This window comes from Mustela putorius, unplaced genomic scaffold (genome assembly GCF_011764305.1).
Source record: "Mustela putorius furo isolate JIRA1106 unplaced genomic scaffold, ASM1176430v1.1 tig00000997_pilon_pilon_pilon, whole genome shotgun sequence".
Lineage (NCBI taxonomy): Eukaryota > Metazoa > Chordata > Mammalia > Carnivora > Mustelidae > Mustela > Mustela putorius.
The window spans coordinates 1409558-1431543 of record NW_025421527.1 but is presented as its reverse complement, the minus strand read 5'-3'; the positions used below and the strand labels follow the sequence as shown (position 1 = coordinate 1431543).

At 42.8% G+C, this 21986-nt stretch overlaps 2 protein-coding genes across 3 annotated transcripts in view; one reads left to right on the top strand and one right to left on the bottom strand.

The window, feature by feature from the left end:
- The first annotated feature begins 1861 nt into the window (after window positions 1-1861).
- On the top strand, window positions 1862-18991 carry SLAMF7 (SLAM family member 7). Its single transcript, XM_004775880.3, has 7 exons — window positions 1862-1944; window positions 12190-12522; window positions 13912-14184; window positions 14396-14518; window positions 15445-15548; window positions 16954-17022; window positions 18015-18991. The coding sequence occupies exons 1-7, from the start codon at window positions 1890-1892 to the stop codon at window positions 18084-18086; spliced, it is 1029 nt and encodes a 342-aa protein (XP_004775937.2). The 5' UTR covers window positions 1862-1889; the 3' UTR covers window positions 18087-18991.
- LOC101689607 (SLAM family member 9) overlaps window positions 14368-21986 on the bottom strand; it is a 22594-nt gene continuing 14975 nt past the window's right edge. The window contains exon 8 of one of the 2 annotated variants that reach the window (XR_006608527.1): window positions 14368-14490. The gene's annotated coding sequence lies outside the window, so the exon portion shown is untranslated. The remainder of the gene's footprint in view (window positions 14491-21986) is intronic. The other variant, XR_006608526.1, reaches the window with a different exon arrangement.

Sequence of the window (21986 nt, the reverse complement as noted above, 5' to 3'; positions counted from 1 at the left end):
ATCATTGAGCAAAAGAAAATGAGAAGGCTTGGGTAGGAAAAAAACCAAAAGACTAATGAATCACTGACCTCTAGCTCTGAAACCTCTGAAAATATATAATGCTTTATATATAAATTGAATTTAAATAACTTTTTTAAGAAGGAAAGAAAGGAAGGAAGGAAGGAAGGAAGAATCAAGAGAGTGTAGATCCTCATGGGCCAAAATGTCTTTAAAAAGACGAAATGATTAACAAATGTTGCTGATATCTTTAATGTTACAAAAGCAATTACTTTGTTTCAGCATATGCTTTCTTTTTTGGTTTCTCTCTCCACATATATCTTGATGGGGTGCCCCAGGATTTTTCAGTGATGTCATTCTGGCCAATTTGGCCTCTTCCCATATCAAAATAGTTTATTTCCCCATCTTCCCAGAAACCTTGGTTTGGTCATCTCTAGGACAAGGAAAGCCATGACAGGAATCACCAAAGTGAAATTAAATGAGAATAAAGCTCCTGCATCAAAACCATGGCTGGGTAGGTTTCAATAAAACACCTCCTCTCCAACCTCATTCTCTTTGCCAGGAATGTCAGAATCAAAATCACAACATTTCAAAGCTCCTGTTTCTACCATTGCCACGTTTGTAGTACCATGGTTTACAAATGGGTGATCCCTCACAATGGAAAAATCACTGCCTAGAAGTCACAGTATTTAAGTTCTCTCCAGACTCTGCTAATAAAACATTGGGGAAAATATCTCTCTATCTCTTAATCAGACTAGGTCAAGGTTGGTAAACAAGTGTCAACCTGTAAGCCCAAATAGAAAAATATGGTTGGAGTCCTTGTTTACTCTTATTAATTCGCATAATTTGTCTGCCTATTCTTTTGGATTTCCTATGTCAACAGTGATATGTTCAAAAATAATAATAATTTGTCTCTCCTTTTCTAATCCACATACATCTTATTTATTTTTCTTGTCTCATTGCTTTGGCCAAGACACTAGTTAATTAATGAATAGTAACAGTAACTGGAGCAATTCTTATCTTATTCCTTACTTTGATAGTATTGCTTCTCAAGGCTCAGCTTTTATATGTGATGTTTGCTATAGTTTTTCTTTTTACCAATTTTTTACATATTTTTAAAATTATGAGTAAATACTAAATTTTACCAAATCTTTTATTATATAATCTGAAATGATCATATGTCGTGTTGTTTTCAGTCAATGTGATGGTTTACTAGTGAATGCTTATAATATTGGTCCATTGTCACATTCCTAGGATAAGTGATATTCGATCATGATGTATTTTTAACACACCACTGGTTTTGATTTGTTAATATTTCATTTGTAACTATGTTCATAAGTGATACTGGTCTATAATTCTTTTCCTGTTTTTGTATGGTTTTTAGTATCAAGGTTCCTTTTAGATGTATATCTTCTCATGTGTTGTGGGTCTCTTTACTGTTTCCCATTCACAGAGATTGATATTGTTATATCTCCTGCCACTTAGCAAAACTCAGTAAATATTATTATTTTATCCCTAAAGCCTCCCTTTCCCCTCCTTCTAATCTTCTATTTCCTAACATTTCTTGTGTTCTGAGTATCTGAGAAGTCATATAATGTTATAGAAAAGACTGATCATATGGCTTTGATCAATTCTTAGCATCTCTGAGCCAGTGTTTCCTTATCTGTAAAATGGAGGGCTTCATCACTTTTGAGATTCCGCTCAATTTTTCCATCCTTTATTGACCACCTACAATTAACAAGTGAGGTAAACGTTGGAAAAAATTATAGACCATTCACTTTGACTTGTGATTTCATGACCCCTCCTACTTAGCAAAAATGCTACTTGTGAAAGATATGTGAGTACTGTGAGAGGAAGTAACACATTTTAGTGACTGTCGTCTAGAGAACAACATGCCTGGTCCCCGAGCATGCTTCCTTCTCATCCTTCTCCTCTGCCAGTTCACAGGTGAGTCCAGATGTCCCTGTTCTCCTGACTGCCTTCCCCATCTTGAGGTATATCTCCAGGCTTCTGGGTCCACTCTGGGACTCTGACCCAACTCAAGAAGCTCTGCTACTTCGTATCTTTTTATAATCTGTGGTTTCTAAATCGAATGACATAAAGAAACTAGGAGAGATAAAGAATGAATCTGAAGACAGACTTCCATTCCGATTGTCCTAGGAAAGGAAGGGCTGAAAGAAAGGGTGTTGGGAAGCAGAATGACCTGTGTTCTAATCTAGATTCTGTCATGAATTAAATAAAGAATGCTATCTTCCCTGAGCCTTAGCCCTCCTTTCCTTTGAGGGCAACTTTAAAACCAAAATGAGATCATACAGGTGCATATTTATTTATTTATAAATATACATTTTAAATATTTCTGCTTAAACATATTTGTAAGTATTTATTTAGAAGTATATTAGAAAAATATTTTAAATGATTATGTGTAACAATGATATTAGTGGAAGGAAACATTTGAACTTTCTCTCTTAGTCTGAACAATTCAGTTAGTCTCTACTTAGAAAACCACCTTATACTCTAGGTACTTTATGTCTAATACTATGAAGGACTGAGGAATTTTCTGTTCCTGTCACAAAGATTTTAGTCTTTGAAGGTTTTACTGCCCTCCTGGCTCTCAGATAGGACCTGGAGCCCTGTAAATTGGGAATTCTCTCTGTTCATCAAACTCATGGGTACCACCATGAGATCTCCCTCTGAGGACTTGGTTGGTATGTTTATGTGTGCCCCAGCCTGCCTGAAGTGACCTGCCCAAGACCACACAGTCAGTCAATACTCCTAACCCTTTCCTTCCCACAACCTGGCCTCACTGAGTGTTCAGCAAGACTGTTGCCCTTCCTGAGTTCATTAGAACTTTGCATATTTAGGAAGCGCCTGGTTCTAAGCAGGTGGTCCTAGAATAGGTTTCTCATTTTAAAAATCACTCCCTGAATAGAAATAGTGATCAGAAGTGGAACTTCATGGTGAAGTGGGGGAGTACACAGCAGAGCTCTTGAAAATCCCAGCTGTTTCCTGAAACCTCAACTATGAGCAGCAGGCACACATGTGTGTGCCCTGCTCCATGGAGAGGCTACGCGGTTCACTTCCCATGGATGAAAGGAGTCCAAGATTGCCCTTTATCTTTTCTTTATTGTGTTTCTATTGTGCTTCTGAAGAGCTTAAAGAAAGTATAGGGGGCGAGAGATGGGGACGGGTGATAGGGCAGAAGCTAGGGGACTCCTTTTCCATCAGAGAGGCTTTGATGCTATACAGTAACGTGTTTGAGTCTGCATAGAGTTCATTTCATCAAAACTAACTCTTGCTTAAGAAAGAAAAAACCAGGGGCGCCTGGGTGGCTCAGTGGGTTGGGCAGCTGCCTTCGGCTCAGGTCATGATCTCAGGGTCCTGGGATCGAGTCCCGCATCGGGCTCTCTGCTCAGCAGGGAGCCTGCTTCCCTCTCTCTCTCTCTCTGCCTGCCTCTCCATCTACTTGTGATCTCTCTCTGTCAAATAAATAAATAAAATCTTTAAAAAAAAATTTAAAAAATTAAAATAAAAAAAATAAAGAAAGAAAGAAAAAACCAGTTTTGGAAACTACTGTGCCACAGAAAGAGAAGTTTAAATCAGTACTAAGACTGATACACAGGGAACAGAGGTTTGCAAACCTCCCAATATGCCACATGCCTTTGCCAACACTCATGCCCTAACCCAACACATTCACATTCAAACTCCCTACTGTTCTGCCTCTCACTCATCTCCCCCTGCTCCTTCTTAAGCTCTTCAGAAATACACTGAGGCAGTGTTACAGATCTCAGGGGTGTTGGGGGCATAGCTTAGGAAGCCCTGCCTTAGGAGTCCTGGCTCCACTGACTTAGAGCATGTCACCATGACCTTTGGAGTATCAGTCTCTTCCTCTGTGAAGTGGGATGGGACTAAGTAGTCCCTAAGACCTCTTCCAGCTCTGAGGTGCTCTTGTTTCCATGAAGAGGATGCTATGATATGCTGGTACATTCTAATGGAGACACTGTATCTTTGGAGACTTGTTTGGGGACCAGGCCACCAAGCAGGAAGTGAGTTTTACACCTTCCCTTACCCTGAAGTCTTCCTCCTTGGTACCATCCCTTAATTCTTGCTGTACTGATGATGTCCCTTCCTCTTAATATGGATCCTTACCTCCAATCAACTCTTGAGTTTTGTTGGGTGGGGGGGAGCAGGTGAGGGAAAGAGGTGATAACCCAGAGGAAAAGGAGGTGGTAAAGGGGAGGAGGTGTTTACCTTCCTGTTATGAAGGGTATCTTAGGATTGACTCTTTTAATACCAAAATATCTGAGTCTTGGGTGGGGCAGAAGACAGAGGGTCTCCAGCTCCAGGTCCCTCCACCTCCAAAGGCAGGTTGGCAGGGAATGCTTGCTGCAGGAGATCTCACCATGCATGGTGACTGGACAGTGTTTTGCCGTGAATTAGCCAGTGAATGGTTTGTAGGCATTAGGTTCCAGACCACATTCTGAAAAGCTCATCCTGCTGAGAAGCCATCCAAAGAAATTTTGGGAAATCTGTTTCTCACTTCTAGCCCTCTTTGGGGAAATGAGAATTAAAAATGAGAAGCCTGTCTCATAACACTGTTCCTCACCCTTCCCCCCCACCTCCTACTGTGTGGCAGAAAGCTCTGTACTTCTCGAAATGCTTTCAAATCCGTATTTGCCCTTCATCCACCCCAAGTCCTCACAAATGAAGGTTATTTTTCTTTTTGAGACTTGAGAACACTGTAACTCAGTGTGGTAAATAAGTAGTAGAAAGAATGTGAGCCTCTGACACAAAAGACCCAACTAGCTCCACATCCCAAGTCTACCATTTCCCAGTTTGGGACCTTGGGGGAAATCACTCAGCATCTTAGAGCCCCAGTGTCTGCATTAATAAAATGGAGCTTAATTAACCTCTATCCCATGGAATTACTTTGAGGGTAAAAACATGATGGCCCTTAAATCAGTTTATGAGCCAAGGAGTGATTTCAAGGGTTTGTTGTTTATTACGGAGGAACCAGAATGAACCCAGGTCTCCTGACTCTCAATTAAGCCAGAGCACTACCTCTTTACACTGTTCCATGCTGCCTGGAGGAGAGGCCAACCCCACCCTTCTCTGGGTGCAACCCCAGAGCCTACCACCAGGTAATCTGGAACCTAATGTCTTTATATCAACTATTGGTCTACAAAGGGTATGTCCAATCACCACCCAGGACAATAACTCCTTCTGGGGAATTTAAAGTGGAAAAAGAAGGGACATTTGAGGTAGAATTTCAGGGAGTGGGTGTAAGAAAAAGGTGGAGACTTATTCAGGGAAGGGCTTTGAACTAGGTTTTAGGGGTCTTGAATATGATTTGGATAGGCAGAGAGTAGGATAAAGCACAAACAAAAATGTGAGGTACAAAGGAAACTGGGGGTCAGGTGAAGGAGACCTGGCTGCTTGTCTGGTGAGAGCAAGTGGATGCTGGTCCTCAGCTTCATATCTTTCCATAGCATCATGTCTTAGAGCAAAAGCCCAGGGTATTTCAGGTAAGTCAGCCCAGGTCATGTGATACTGCTGAGCTGATTACCATGCCAGAGGTAGTCTACCACCAGAACTGGGTTCCTGTCAGTCTTACCCAACCCAGTTGGCTGCTATTAAATGAGGAAAGGATGGAGTGGATGCAGAAAAGACAAGTTAGGACATTCACTACACTGATCTAGGTGGGAGGGTAGCTGAGTTTCATGGGGTCCAATCCTCCCAGGCCTCGTAGTTGGGTGTTAGTAGCCACTCATTCTCTAGAGTCTTCCAATCTTACAAATCATGCTCAATTTTGGTATTGTAGGTTCTCCAAATGCCTACTACATCCCCTTTCATATCCCATACAGCCATTTATTTAATGGCTGTCTCCTAGCTCTGAGAGCACAAGGGTCAGGATGGTATCCCTCCCTAGTTATGTCCTCAGCGCCTAGACAGTGCCTGGCACAAATATGGAACGAAATAAATTCTTGCGAGAGGAAAGAATGACTGAGTGAAGAAAACACGACCTGCATAGACAAGGTAAAACTCAACAGGATTGCTTCAGGTGGAAAAGCCATCACAGAATGGGGGACTTGAGGTCAGCCTTGGGCAGCTGAGAGAAGTCTCTTGTTTCTGGATCCCTTTTCACAGTCAAGTCTGGGAAACTCTTTCCACAGAAGAGGAAACAAAACTGGCTAGGACTGGCTAACCCTGCCTCTTATCATCTGAACTCACACTTGGGGAATAGCATGGAGCTACTTTCTTCTTTCATGACCCCTTTATTTATCCTAAAGATATAATTATGATAGAAACAATATACGCCCTCTAGGCTTGTGTTGACAACTTGCACTGGGTCATCTTCCAATTTCATCCTTACAAGGAGCAGTGAATTTGGAGACTTTTTTTATATCCTCACACAAAATTCACCTGTCTTGGCATTCGCTCAGAGAATACAGCACACCACATGTGTGAAGAAGTGAAAACAATGATTGCCCGTGTCTAAATGTGTGCACACCAGCTATAGTACTAAAGTCATATTCTTGCTGTCTCCCTGATTTCAACATCTCTCCCAAACCTTGTGTGAAAATTCAGGGTTGCAGCTACTTGGAGCCAAGTAATAACTGCTTTCTTTGACTGCAAAATATTCACCTTATTGTTGATGTAAAAGGATACATACATTATAGGATCCGTCGAAAATTCAAACTGACACTGACTTTGTAGCATGGACTAGGACTACTTTCATACCATGGAGATGATCAAAGACAGAGCAACTAGAAATCATCCTGCCTTAGTATTTAGGGATGCAAGGGAGAGGGTTTTTGAAAAATCAGATTATTTAACAGATTGATTTAATAAAGACTTGAGAGATCCAAATTATATATGCACTGACTGATGGGGGTGAGGAGACAGAAATGTTTGAAAACAGGAATCAGTCCCCAGAAAAGACTTTTACCAGGGGATAAGCCAGTACTCTTGGAGACAAATTTAGCAAAAAGATTTGGTTAGGATCCAAAAACTGTAGGAGCGTCCAGGCAGCTCAGTCAGTTAAGTGGCTGCCTTTGGCTTAGGTCTTGATTGTGGTGTCCTAGGGTGAAGCCCTGAATCTGGCTCCCTGCTCAGCCAGGAGGCTGCTTCTCCCTCTATCCCTCCCCCTTGTCATGCATGTGTGTGCACTCTCTCTCTCTTTCAAATAAATAGATAAAATCTTTAAATTTAAAAAAATCCCAAAATTGTAATCAAGTCACTTGGTTAACATTTGGTAGCATCAGGATTCCCTTTCTCTGGGGCACTTGTAAAGCAGCTTGTGCTTGAAGGTCACCAAAAGACACAAAGGGGTAATCAGATTCTGTGAGGTCCAAGGGCTTCAGAATTGACAGCTGAGCCCTCACTGCTGAAGAGGAGCAAGGGAGTGAGCTGGAGTTGGCAATAGTGCTCCAAGCCCCTCAAACTGAGCCAGGCTGGAAAGACCTCAAGCTCCAGAGCCAGAATGGCATTGAGTAAATCCTCAAATCATCACCTACTAGCTTTGTGCCTTTGGAAAAGTTATTTAGGTTTTCTTTGAATCTCAGTTTTCTCATCAAATCAGGAGTTAATAAGCTTGTGCTATGAAGGGTCAAATAGTAAATATTTTAGTCTTTGCAGCACAATAACCTTTGTCACAACTACTCAGCTCAGCCTTTGTAGTGGAAAACCAGCCATAAACAATATGTAAATGAAAGAACATGGCTGTCTCCTGGGGCACCTGTCTGGCTCAAGTGCCAGGAAGTTGGTTGGGCTTCCCATTCTTGGTTTCAGCTCAGGTCATGATCTCAGGGTTGTGGGATAAAGCCCCTAACAGCGGCTGCACTCTGCATGAAGTCTACTTGTCTCTTCCCTTCCCCTGTGTTCCTCTTCATCCCAACTCTCTCTCTTTCTAAAATAAATAAGATCTTAAAAAAAAAAAAAAAAAAAAGACCGTGGAGGTGTCCAAATAAAATCTGATTTACCAAAATAGGCAACAGGCCACATTTGGCCCATGGACTATGTAGGTGGCTGATGTCTGTGTAAAAGGAGTAAGAGTCCTGGTTTTTAGGATTGCTTTAGGTATTGGGCATAATCTTTATAATAAATGTTTGGCACAGAAACAACCTTAATATATAGTATCTATATTGGGGACTATTGACGGAGTAGTTGAGTTTTAAAAGGAACTATAGAAATAAATCCCTAGTCGGGGCGCCTGGGTGGCTCAGTGGGTTAAAGGCTCTGCCTTCGGCTCAGGTCATGATCCCAGGGTCCTGGGATCGAGCCCCACATCGGGCTCTCTGCTCCGTGGGAAGCCTGCTTTCTCCTCTCTCTCTGCCTGCTTGTGATCTCTGTCAGATAAATAAATAAAATCTTTAAAAAAAAAGAAAGAAAGAAAGAAAGAAACCCCTACTGAAGCAATTTTGGATAATTGGAGAGGCCAGGACAGGAATTTGGTCTGCTAGAAGGAGAATGAGTTGCATCAGTGCCAGGGTGGTAGAAAATATGATGGTAAGACTCAACACCAAAAACTCCCAATAATCCAATTAAAAATGGGGGCAGAGAGGGGTGCCTGGGTGGCTCAGTGGGTTAAGCCTCTGCCTTTGGCTCAGGTCATGATCTCGGGGTCCTGGGATGGAGTCCTGCATCGGGCTCTCTGCTAGGCAGGAAGCCTACTTCCTCCTCTCTTTCTCTCTCTCTCTCTCTCTCTCTCTGCCTGCCTCTCTGCCTACTTGTGATCTCTCTCTGTCAAATAAATAAAAAATCTTTAAAAAAAAAAATGGGCAGAGAACCAGAATAGACTCTTTTCCAAAGAAGACATACAGATGACCAACAAACACATGAAAAGATGCTCAACATCACTAATTAGCAGGAAAATGCAAATCGGCCACAATGAGATATCAGTTCATACCAGTCAGAATGATTAGTATCCAAAAGACTATAACAAGTGTTGGCAAGTGTACGGAGAAAAGGGAATCCTAGCACACTGTTGGTGGGAATGTAAATTGGTGCAGCCACTGTGGAAAACAGTTTTTTCAAAAAGTTAAAAATAGAAATACCATACGATCCAGTAATTCTACCACTGGGTATTTACCCAAAGAATACAAAGACACTAATTCAAAAAGAAATATGTACCCCTGTGTTTAATGCACCATTATTTAGGATGGCCAAGATATGGAATCAGCCCAAGTGTGTATCAGTAGATAAAGGGATAAAGAAGACATCGTGTATATACACACAATGGGATATTACAGCCATCACAAGGAATGAAGTCTTGCCATTTCCAACACGAATGGACCCAAGTGAAATAAGTCAGACAGAGAAAGACAACTACCATATGCTTTTACTCGTACGTGGAATCCAAAAGAGACAAACAAAACCAGAAACAGACTCACAAATACAGAAAACAAACTGGTAGTTGACAGAGGGAAGAGGTGGTGAGGGAATGAATCAAGTAGGTGAAGAGGATGAAGTGGTACAAACCTCCAGCTAGAAGATAAATAAGTCAGTCTGGAGGAGATCCTGCTGAGTGAGATAAGTCAAGCAGAGAGAGTCAAGTATCATATGGTCTCACTTACTTGAGGAGCATACGGAATAACACAGAGGACAGTAGGAGAAGGAAAGGAAAAGTGAATGGGGGGGAAGTTGGAGGGGAGACGAACCATGAGAGACTGTGGACTCTGAGAAACAAACTGAGGGTCTTAGAAGAGAGGGGGATGGGGGATGGGTGAGCCTGGCGGTGGGTAGAAGGAGGGCACGGATCGCATGGAGCACTGGGAATGGTGCGTAAACAATGAATCTTGGAACACTGCATCCAAAACTAATGATATATTATATGGTGGCTAACATAACACAATTAAAAAAAAAAAAGATAAGTGAGTCACAGAGATGAAAAGTACAGCACAGGGAATAGAGTCAGTAATGTAATAAGGGCACCTGGGTGACTCAGAGGACTGAGCCGCTGCCTTCGGCTCAGGTCATGATCTCAGGGTCCTGGGACGGAGCCCCACATCGGGCTCTCTGCTCAGCGGGGAGCCTGCTTCCTCCTCTCTCTCTGCCTGCCTCTCTGCCTACTTGTGATCTCTCTGTCTCTGTCAAATAAATAAATAAAATATTTGAAAAAAAATAATGTTGTAATAACTTAGTATGGGGACTACACTTACCATGGTGAACACTGCATAATGTATAGAATTGTTGAATTACTATGTGGTACACATAAAACCAATATAATTATTATATATCAACTGTATTTCAATTAAAAATATATGGTAACAGATCAAGATTTGACATCAAGTAGAACCAGGATGCTTGGTCAATCACACAGGGCCAATTAGCCACAGTGTCCGGGGCCCACAGTTATTTGAATTTCTTTCAGAATCCGAAGAAAAATAAATATAATAAAAATAATTAATGTGTAATAATGAATCCAGCTGGCATTACATTCATTTTTATACCAATGCAGTCATAAAGTATAATTTTTAATATTTTTTATGGGTGAAGGCAAAAGTGAATACAGCCTACAAAAGTCAGAGTGCAGCCCAACAGCTGCCTCGTTATAATACAACTGTCGGGATCCTATAGCTTGGATGCTTTATTGGATTTTAAAAAGATGTTCCAGGGTCATCTGGCTGGCTCTGTTGGTGGAGCATGACTCTTGAACTCAGGGTTGTGAGTTTGAGCCCTACCTTGGGCATGGAAATGACTTAAAAAGGTTTTCTTTTCTTTTCTTTTCTTTCTTTCTTTCTTTCTTTTTCTTTCTTTCTTTCTTTCTTTCTTTCTTTCTTTCTTTCTTGTGCTTTCCATGATGGAATTAATAAAATTACTCTTAGACATTTCAGCATGACGCATTATGTTAAGAGGTAAAATGGAAAATAACTGGGTTTTGTACTTGTATGGAGAACACCTTTAAGAAGACTTGGGTTCTGGTTTTGGTTTTGCCACTATTTGTGATCCTTGAACACTTTCTCAGTTTCTGCTGTTTGTTTTTCTCATTTGTAAGCGATGATGGATGGGAACTCGATCCTGTGAGTACTGATGTGAGCTCTGCCTCTTACTGACTGTGTACCTCTAAATTTCCTTTCTGCTCTGTACTATCCCAAGTCTGTCCTTCAGATCTTAACAGGCAGAAGACTCATCCCCCACAGTTGTTCACTGGAAATGCTCCATGGGCCACTTCTGAAAGCTTTTCCCACAGCCATTCTTACTGTTTTCTGCCTGGAACCACATAACCAGTGGTGGTTGTTCATAGGTCATACTTTTTGAACTAAGATTATGGTGAGACAAAAATTTCTTGGGGAAGTGAACCCCTACTACAACTCTTAATATTTGGGGGTGAGTATCATAAGTCGGTCTAGGCATCCTACAGAGCGTCCAGTGCTCTTTTGACTTTCCACTCAAGGAAGGACACTGAAATTCAAGTGAATGAGAACCTCACTAGGGGATGATTTCAAATGCACTCTCATCTATCATAAAGCAGAAGATGAAACACCTACAAACTTCCCAGCTATTATTATCATTAAGAACTTAGAGCTCCCTTCCCAGTGTCCTGATCTCTGCTTGAGAACCACTGCTCCCCCCACCCCCTACCCTCCCTCATCAGACAAGCTGCTGTTTCTGCATCTGCAGCAAAATCAGTTCTCCCAGGAGCAATCTGGGAGTCCAAAGGGGGGTTTGGACGATAACCTCACCACTTGTCCCCCGACAGGAACTTGTCTAAGATGGAGGTGGGCCTCATGACTTACCTCAGAGCATGAGATCTTCCAGCCTGAGGTCTCTGGGAAAGGGCGGGTTCACCTGCAGTCCCTCCTTTCAGGCAAAGTATTCTTTTTTATTTTTTTTTTTTAAGGTTTTATTTATTTATTTATTTGACAGAGATCACAAGTAGGCAGAGAGCCAGGCAGAGAGAGTAGGAAGCAGGCTCCCTGCTAAGCAGAGAGCCCAATGCAGGGCTTGATCCCAGGACCCTGGGATCATGACCTGAGCTGAAGGCAGAGGCTTTAACCCACTGAGCCACCCAGGAGCCCCTGGGCAAAGTATTCTGACCTTATTGCCTTTGTGTGAGGTTTCAAAGGGCTTCCCAGGGCCTGGTTGGGTTGGCCCCAGAAGGTTTCTTGGGACCTTCCCAGCACCCAAAGTAGGTGAGTAATTGGTGGCAAGGGCAGAGACCTAGGTTTACTTTATGGTTCTCTGTGTCTGCAGGGCCAGTAACCTCTGGAGTTCTGAAGGACCTGGTCGGTGACCTTGGTGGGTCTGTGACTTTCCCTCTGAAGGCCCCAGGAATTCAGATTGAAACCCTTGTCTGGATCTTCAACACAACCCCTCTCATTACCATACAGCCAAAAACACCAGAGAACCAAACCAATGTTATAGTGACCCAGAGTCATAACAAGGAAAGGATGGACTATCTACGTGGAAACTATTCCCTGAAGCTCGGCAAACTGGATAAGAGTGATTCGGGTGATTACAGCGTGTTTATCTACGGCTCTTCCATGGAAGAGCCCTTCATCCAGCAGTATAGGCTGCGTGTCTATGGTGAGCAGAATCAGTTCTAAATGTGGATGACTGACTTCATGAAGTGGTTGACTCTCTGATATTCGAGATATTCAAGCAAAGGTTGGGTAAACATTTGGCAAGAATGTAGAAGAGGGAAGTCTTGCATGGATGAAGCAAATGTAGTTGATTCCTAAGGCCCCTTCCTATTCAGAGGTTCTGCCAAGAGGCAGTGCAGTGTAGAGGATGAGTGATATGGGAAGCAGGGATCACACAAGTCAAATGTTGGCTTCTCTACCTACTAAGTGCATGGTGCTAGCCAGATTACTTAAACTCTGTGAAACTTCATTTTCATATCTATAGTGGGGAGGAAGGTGATACTTATTTTAGAAAGATTATTGCATATAAACATCAACTACACCTCTTTCCCTATGGGTAGGGAAAACACAGCAATCAAAAGGAAGATAAAAATATCAGCTTTATTTTTTTTCTGGTGAAGCTAGATAGGAGAAATATTTTCCCCCAATTCTAGACATTGGAGCCCATTCAGTTCAGATAACCTTACAAAATAATTACTCAACCAGTTACAGGAATAGCTGTCTTACACACCAAGCAGTAGGATCAGGGACAGCCAGAGATGGGCCTCCAGGTTTGCCTTGATCCAGGTGTGTCTTCCATATATACATAGTTGAAAGGAACAGAGGGCATGTGTCAGCTGGGGGGGGGGGGTAGCAAACCACATTTAAACTGCAATCTTTTTTTTTTTTTAATTTTTTTTCTTTAAACAGAAATCTTAACTTTCTCAGAGTAGAGAAGGTAATAATAAAGAAAGGATGTTGGATGTCAGACTCAACATCTCATCAACGAACCAATTGCTCATCCTCTCAGGGAGAACAGTGAGCATGAGAAAGAGAGGGCCAGAAATATTATTCCCAGACTATTCTCTTCTGGAGAGTAAACTGAAAGTCTCTTCAAAGAAACCTAAAGACCAAGGAATAGGGAGCCTCTAAAAAAAAAAAAAAAAAGATAAAATTAGCTCACATCTGTGCTGTGAAGTGTGTAAACCTGGTGATTCACAGACCTGTACCCCTGGGGATAAAAATATATGTTTATAAAAAATAAAAAATTTAAAAAAAAATTAGCTCACATCTAAAATACATCTGCATGAGCCTGGCTATATAGCTTTGCTTTGAAAATGGCAGCTGCATTCTTGTTGTATTATTATTATTTCTATTGCTACTGTTATTTATATATAACTGTGGGAAAGCCAACCTAGACAGTTCTTTTTTCCAGATAAGAATCAGAATTCTGTTCTGAATTGTTTCTTTCTCTCCACTCTGTAGCACCCCCAGAGATTCAGGTCCAAGGTATGCAAGAATAATTCAGAAAAGGCATAGTTTCTACCCTTGGTTGTCCAATTCTCTTCTGCAGAGCACCTGTCAAAGCCCAAAGTTACCATGGGTCTGCAGAACAACGAGAATGGCACCTGTGTGACTAATTTGACATGCTTCATGGACCAAGGAGGGGAGGATGTGACCTACAGCTGGGAGTCCCTGGGGCAGGAAGCCAATGAGTCCTATACTGGCTCCATCCTACCCATATCCTGGAGGCTGGGAGAAAGGGGCATGACCTTCATCTGTGTGGCCAGGAACCCCATCAGCAGCAATTCTTCAAACCCTGTCTTTGCCTGGAAGCTCTGTGAAGGTGACTGTTTCCCCTTTTTCTCTAGAAACTTCTGTCTGGGGACCTATACCTTCTTCAGCTCCTGCTCTGAATGGGAATAGCCCATGAAAACTGAGGGCTCCTGGGAAGTCACCAGACTGGGAGGAAGGTGGCAGTTGCTCCAAAAGCTGGGTCACTTTCCCTCGCTGTCTCTTCTCCCTTCCCCGTGTCTCCAACCGTTCTCTCTCTAAAGGTGCTGCTGATGACCCGGGACCTTCCATGTTCCTGTACCTTCTGGGGCTGGTCTTCCTGTTCAGCACCATTGCCGTTGCCTTGGTGTCAGTAATTCTAATTATGCGGAGAGAAAGAAGAAAAGGTAGATCATGCACTAGTTTTGTCTTCAGCCTCATTCCTGCATTTGCCCCCTCATTTCTTCAACAAACATATGTTAAACTGTGTGTCAGGCTTGGTACTAGGCTCTAAGGGTACAGAAATGAAGAGGCCATATTCTGTGTCCTCAAGGAGAGCACAGTCATCCTGCACTCCTCAGTTCTGAAGTAAGAGAGTACTTGAGTCCATAATTTATCTCCTAAGTTCAATTCCTCCCAGTTCCCTCTCCAGGGCTAACCCTTCTCCTTTCCCCCGAGGGCCTTTCTGGTGTGGCCCTCCTACTGACACACGCCCTACACTACTGACTCCACTCCCCAGAGACCTGGGGCATGGCCTCCAACTCTGAGGTCCCATACACCAACACACTCCTGTCAGCCCTCCAAATCCCTATCCCTTTCAGAGTCCCCAACCCATACCCAGTCCTCCTCATCAGATCAACTCCAGAGACCTCTCTTTACTCCCATCTCAGTCTGGACACATTCCTCCTGGAGAAGGCTATCTCTGTCTCTCTCCATGCCAAACCCCATGCTCTGCATCCCTAAATATTGCTGCTTTTTTTTTTTTTTTTTCTTCTCAGATTCCCTGATACTGTCCATGTGGAGTGTTAGGGAGGGACCTAAGCAGCCGTTGTGTATAAACTGTAGGTGTTAAGATCTTTCCTCCTCTCAAACGCACTCTGAAAGGGTTTCTGACTTTCTCTGCTTCCCCTTTGGCTGCCTTGGTCCACAAATTGAGAAGTGAAGTAAACAGGGTAAACAGCTCTTTATGGGATCTCCCTGGGTTTAGCATGGAAAGTCTCATGTCCCAGAAACCAGCATGGTGGTCACCCTAAGTGGGTCTTCTGAGGGGTAGGCTGGTGGGGTGGTGAATCAAAGGAGGGTCCGTTCTGATTCCCTCCCTCCTTGGTTTCAGAGTCCATTGAAGAAAAGAAGAGAATGGATACTCATCACGAAATTCTTAACTACTACCCCCCTTCTGGAGAGACCCCGGTGTATGACACAATCACCGGCATTAACGTGAGTCCTTTCCCGTCTTTCCTGGGACCTAATCTTCCTCTCAAGGCCCTCCTTGCTTTAGTTGAGATTTCTCTGTGGACTTGGACAACATGGAATATGAGGACGCATAGCCCTTGAAACCCAACACGCCTGTGTCTCCCTAAGTCCTTATGAATGCTTTCTCGTGCAGGAGTCAGTGACCTCTGGTTCTGAGCCCTGGGCTCTGACCCAGCCAGTAATGCTTGCCCTGTGATCGATAGAATCCTCTTTTCCCTCCACTGTTTACAAGGGCCACTCAACAGGCCAAATTTCTTTTGCAAAGAACACCAGATAGGGAAGTGTGTGTTTGGTCTGATGTTTGAGTTATGATGTCAGAACATGGGCTATAGAGATGCCTTTTCCATCTAGAGAAGACTCAGGGGCCCATGGTTGCTCTGGGCCCACATTCAAGCTTTCTAGGTGTGGGTCACCAAGCTGAGGTAAACAAGTACATGGTCAATTCAAACGAAACTCTTCAAAAAGAAGTTCATAAGAATAAAGTTTAAAGAAACTCAAATAATAAGATAATTGTGAGGCATGACCTTGACAGACAACTTTGACGGGCCCCCAGGAATCACTGTAGCCCCAGGTGGGCCTGCTCCTTAGAGGGCATAGAACACTTTCCACATTGGCCCATTCAGTGAAGAAATAAAAGCTGCCCTTTGGGGCCTCAGGATGCCAGCTTCAGTCCAGCCCTTGGTGTGTCAAGTTATATCTGATCTACCACATTTCTGAGAGGAGATATTACGCTTTCTTTTGAAGCCGTTAGTGTCCTGAGAGCTCCTTTCTGCCTCCCAGGGGTGACTGTTCTGGGCTCCCCACAGCCTGGCTTATATCGAAACCAATTGCTCTATCACCAGCCTCCTTCTTCCCTGCTCAAGACACACTCTCAGGAGACCACAGGCCTGTCCTGGGTGTTCAGGAAGAAACTTCACTGACCCAGGATACTTTTCTCCAGCCTGGAAGTTGCTTTTGCTGTTGCTGTCATTGCAGTTTTGCTGTTTTGACCCATCAGTCGTCCTCACATATTTGCTCCAACGGTCCTTCGGGCTAAAGCAAAGTTTACTTGCAACATTAGCCATATTACTTCAAGTTATCCTTCGATCACCTTAGGCTTCTCATAGCTCATGAGACTTCTATATATTATCCATGTTTTTATTTATTTAAACACAACACAATTTAGAAATCTGGCAATTGCTTCTTGGAAAAATGTTATCACTAATTATAATAGCACTTACCAACAAGAGCTCCTCCCTTTCCCACCCCTGGGCCAGAAGCTCTCTTCCGCCTTGCTCTTCCTCCCATCTCGGCTTTCCTTCCTGGGTTCTGCCCGTCTCTTTGGGTTTGTCTAGGTGACCTATGATTGCTTTTTTCTTTTTTTTAACAGGACACCATTCCAGAGTGTCAACAAATACTAGCGAATACACTTTACGCCTCTGTGCAAATACCCCAAAAGGTAAGAAGCTTTAGAGCCGCGATTCACCTTACTTGTCTCATCCTTTTTGCTGGTTCGAGCTTAGCTGAAACTGTGTCGGGCCCCAGCGATCTTGTATTCTCTGGTATTAAAATTTCCCCGGCACATTCCCTTTCCCTTTGTTTAGGGTTATACAAGAATATATGGAATAAGTGAGAATTATGAGTCGAATGGAGTAATATGGAACAAACAGACAGAGAGAGAGGTTCTAGGTAGAGATGATCAAGAAAATCAGTAGGGTCCTGAGGATTTGGATGGAGAAAAGCCCATGGCTCAGGCTGTGCCTCAGAAGGGAGAGATTGCTGGGGAGACAACTCCAGCTTGCTTCTGAGCTACCAGTAAGCTGGAGGCAAGAGAGATTTTTAATACTTTTCTTTGTGATCTAGCTATGTTACGTCTGGTTTACATCCTCTCCCCAGACTACTAATGGGCTAAGTTTTTTGTTTTTTTTTTTTTAAGATTTTATTTATTTATTTGACAGACAGAGATCACAAGTAGGCAGAGAGAGAGAGAGAGGAGGAAGCAGGCTCCCTGTGGAGCAGAGAGCCTGATGCGGGGCTCGATCCCAGTACCCAGGGATCATGACCTGAGCCGAAGGCAGAGGCCCTAACCTACTGAGCCACCCAGCCGCCTCTAATGGGCTAAGTTTTAAAGCTTATTCCCTCACAGATCATACCTGGCAGAAATAGTGATACCTTCCTGTCTCCTCTTCCAACCAGGTCAGAAAAATCAAGAATGAGTAAAGCAGTTTGCATAGTAATGGGGAAGATAATAGGATTATTGGAAGTAAAGTTCAGTTCATAAAGCGTTCAAAAAAGTAAATGTGATTTAACCTTAAGTAACAGTATCTCTACAGCGGGAGGTTTGGGTTGGATGACCTTAGCAAGGAAGGGTGTCTGGGATGGTGGGGTCTCCTGGTGGGATCCAGCGCCCTCTCACCTCCAGCAACCTGCATCTTTCTATCTGCCTAACAGACGGAGCAACCCCAGTCTCCACTCACATCACCAAACACACCAAGGTTATTTGCCCATAAGAATGTCATCTAAACAGCAGCGCGTCCCTTCTGCCTCGCCTCAAAGAAAAATAAATCACTGAATTGACTGGAAATACTGAGGAAGAATGAAGAACACTGACTTCCTTCCAGAATAACTATCCTCTATGCTCCTTCAGATTTGAGTTCCTAATTCCATTCACTCCTGAGAAATCTCCTCAACCCCCAGATGTGTAACGGTCTCTTCCTGGAAATGTTACTGTGAATTGATCAGCCAGTCCCAAGGAAGAGGCTTAAAAGTATCTCTATTGAAATGTACATTCACTGTCCGATCATAGGAATGACAACTCCCATTCCAGGGCTTGGAGATAGGACTAGACCAAGAGTCTGGTGACCAAAAGAGTGAGAACCTAGGAATGACAGATATTTCCAGAAAAAGCAGATGTAGTCCCCAGAAATGGATTCCTTAACTAACTCATTACCAATGTGCCTGGTACTGTGCTGAGCTTACACTGATTTTGCTCGGGTGTGCTCTCTGCTCTCATGAAATTGGTTCATCATGAATGAGTTCTGTGGGCATTAGCAGCGGATCTGACTGCAAATTCCCCATAACCAGAGAGGCAGGTGTGAATCCGTAGGACTTGGGAGCCAAAGTGTATGAGGACAGAGAAGCCAGGCAGAAGACTGGTTTTGTCTGGATGGATACTCCAAAGTGTGCTTGACCTGAGGACAATGAAGGACCGCAGCCCCAGCTTCATTTCCACTCTGTGCTGCCAGTGAGAAGCCAGAGCCATCTCAACGGAGAAAGTGAACCTGAAGATACATTTAGAATCTATTGAAAAGACTTGGAATTAGGGGTGATCATATGTAAATATTTAAAGTCACATAAATCACTTAATGAATATTTATTGAGGATCTCTGCCAGGTCAGTCTGGCGAATAAAACAGACATAATCCCTGCCTCCCTTTTACAGTTTACCTTTTTAATGAAATGAGAAACAGGGGGGGAGGACAGCTGCTTTTGATATGTTTCTGAACACATCTTGAAGGAAAATATTGGGGAGGCATCTGATGCCCTAGGTCTGAGGGGTGTAAACTGTTAAATGAAACAGCTGAAACAGTGTTGTTTGAAGTCCTTCATTCAAAAGAAAGTAACTCATGGATTGGGGAACACACTGACTCAGAAGCACTGGGTACTCTTCTCAAGGGATTTTGGGCAAGACCAAGTTTTACAAAGCATTAGAAGAGACAACATGGAAGCAGAGCACAGTTGGCTAGGAGGGTGGGGATTTCCTGAGTAAGGCGAACCTCCCAACAACAGGTGAGTTTTCTACGGTGTTTCCAAATGCCTTCTCCCATGCCCATTCACATCTCACAACCTTTGCAAAGGGCTGGTTGCTTTTATGTGACGTTTCATTCTGTCGTTTTGTTCTCACATGACTCCCATGAGGCAAGCTGGGCTTATGACCCTTCTACAAATGTTGAAATTGAGACAAGGAGAAACTTCAGTATGTGATCAAAGCTATTAAAAACAACAACAACCAGTGCCCACTCTACCTACCAGCCATCATTCACCAAAGGAGGGTGAGGAAGATGGAGCTCAAAAGAGGGGTGGATCTCCCTCCCCAGGTGTAGCATGGAGAAAAGGACATAGTTTTTAGAGACATGCAGGCCTGGGTCAAAAGCCCTAACTAGCAGAATGACCTTTGCCAAAGACTTGGGTTCTGTGAACTTCTACTTTCTTATTTCTAAACCTTATAAGGTTTGCAATGTGGGATTATATGAAACAACTGTGAGTACATGGTATGTAGTAGAAGATTCATACATGGCTCATGATGCTTAAGGAAGGGAATAATATGGGGGGAAATGGTTAATTTCCCATGTCAACTTAGCATAAGATGCAGAAGCATTAAAATGAAGAATCAGCCCTTAAAAGAAGGTGTCTGGAGAAGAGAGGAGAAATTTTCTCTTCTTTATTTCTAGGTTCTTTGGCTGGTATAATAATTAGATTGACAAAAGCCAGATTAATAAGTCAAAAATCTTGATCTTATATGTATGAGAGCCCCATAAAAAATATGAGACTCAAAACTTCTCAGGCAATTAAGGGTTTTATACCATCTTGAACTAAGGAAAGGGGTAGAGGTCTGAGATTTCAAAGGGGAGGAACACGATTCACAGGAGAATGAGAAGACCAAGTGTATTATATATGGTGTCTGCCCTGCCAGGCAGCTAAGTCTCTCAGATGAAAACATTACCTCTGGTAGTGGCTCTCTTTCTGGTTCAGACTCCCTTTCTAAATGTTATCAGGTAATAATGGAGAGGCAAAAATCTTTTCGTGAGTCTGCTGGGTCTTGATTGACTTCACTTCAAAATAATGCACATGCCAAAGCGTGGGTGATATATTTTGGGCTGGTGTATTCTGCTCCCCTTCAATGGTGTTAAAAAAATGACTAACAAAATGCAGATAATACAAACAAGCTTTATTAAACGCTTCATGAAGGGGGCAGTCTCCATTTGGAGATGTGCAAAATGGGGCAGAAGGCTAGAAGACTTTGTAAGATCAAAAATAAAGAATGAGGGGCGCCTGGGTGCCTTCAGCTCAGGTCATGACCCCAGGGTCCTGGGATCGAGACCCGCATCAGGCTCTCTGCTCCACGGGGAGCCTGCTTCCCCACCCCTTCTCTGCCTGCCTCTCTGCCTACTTGTGATCACTCTCTCTGTGTCAAATAAATAAATAAATAAATCTTAAAAAAAAAAAAACACATAGTTAAAAAAAAAAAAAGAACGAAGAAGAGAAAAACAGAAAATATCTGAATGACTAGAGCCACAAAATCAGACTCCTTTGGAATGAAAAGGTCCCAGGTTGGCTTGGCATTTGGAAATTAGTGGGCTGGAAATACCACTGGATTTCTGATCAAACAGAGCATTTGCAGGAACATAAAAGTTATGCAACTTTTGGTTTGCTTACATGGCACCTTGGACAGAAGTGGTCCGTCTTGGACCTAGAAATTTTTTTTTTAATTTTAATTTTTTTTTAAATTTTATTTATTTATTTGACAGAGATCACAAGTAGGCAGAGCCAGGCAGAGAGAGAGGAGGAAGCAGGCTCCCTGCTGAGCTGAGAGCCCGATGTGGGACTCGATCCAAGGATCCTGGGATCATGACCTGAGCCGAAGGCAGAGGCTTCAACCCACTGAGCCACCCAGGCGCCCCTAAATTTTTATTTTTTATAAACATATATATTTTTATCCCCAGGGGTACAGGTCTGTGAATCACCAGGTTTACACACTTCACAGCACTCACCAAAGCACATACCTTCCCCAATGTCCATAATCCCACCCCCTTCTCCCTTGGACCTAGAAATTTGTGTCAGCACTGGCTTATAGCAAAGGGGGCAGGAGGAGAGAGAGAAATTGGGAGTTTATTTTCTTGTGTTGAAAGAACTTAAAAACAATGCTTCCTGGGCAAGAATGGGATGGAAAATCATATTGTCTCAAAAAGACACCATGAGATTTACATACAAAACTATTTATTACTTTGCCATTTGTTATAGTGATGTTATAGTGATGTTCTATGAAACTACCTAAGACTCTAACCACAGGGAAAGGTGACGAGACACAGATGTTAGGAATTACGGGTTATAAAGCTAGCAAGTGTAATGACTGAAGGGTAGTGGAGAGTGCCAGCCCAAAATATGCCTCTTGATCATAAGGGTTATGTTCAGTTGATTATTTTAAAGAAACAACAGATGCAGAAGATCTTTTGTCTCTTTTGTAAGGGACAATTACATTTACAAAGGAAATCTCCAAATGTACAGGTGTCTCCCTCCTATATTAGAAAGAGAAGGATGAATCTGAATTATAAAAGAATCTTACTACCTGACAATGACACTCTTTACTGTCCTTTTCCTGATAACTTCCCAGAAAAAGCTTCCCCCTCAAAACACCTTCCTTTTG

Coding starts and splice junctions, on each gene's coding strand:
- SLAMF7 (XM_004775880.3), top strand. CDS start 1,890: ATGCCTGGTCCCCGAGCATGCTTCCTTCTCATCCTTCTCCTCTGCCAG. Junction 1,945..12,189: donor TCTCCTCTGCCAGTTCACAG/GTGAGTCCAGAT, acceptor CTGTGTCTGCAG/GGCCAGTAACCTCTGGAGTT. Junction 15,549..16,953: donor ACACAATCACCGGCATTAAC/GTGAGTCCTTTC, acceptor TTTTTTTAACAG/GACACCATTCCAGAGTGTCA.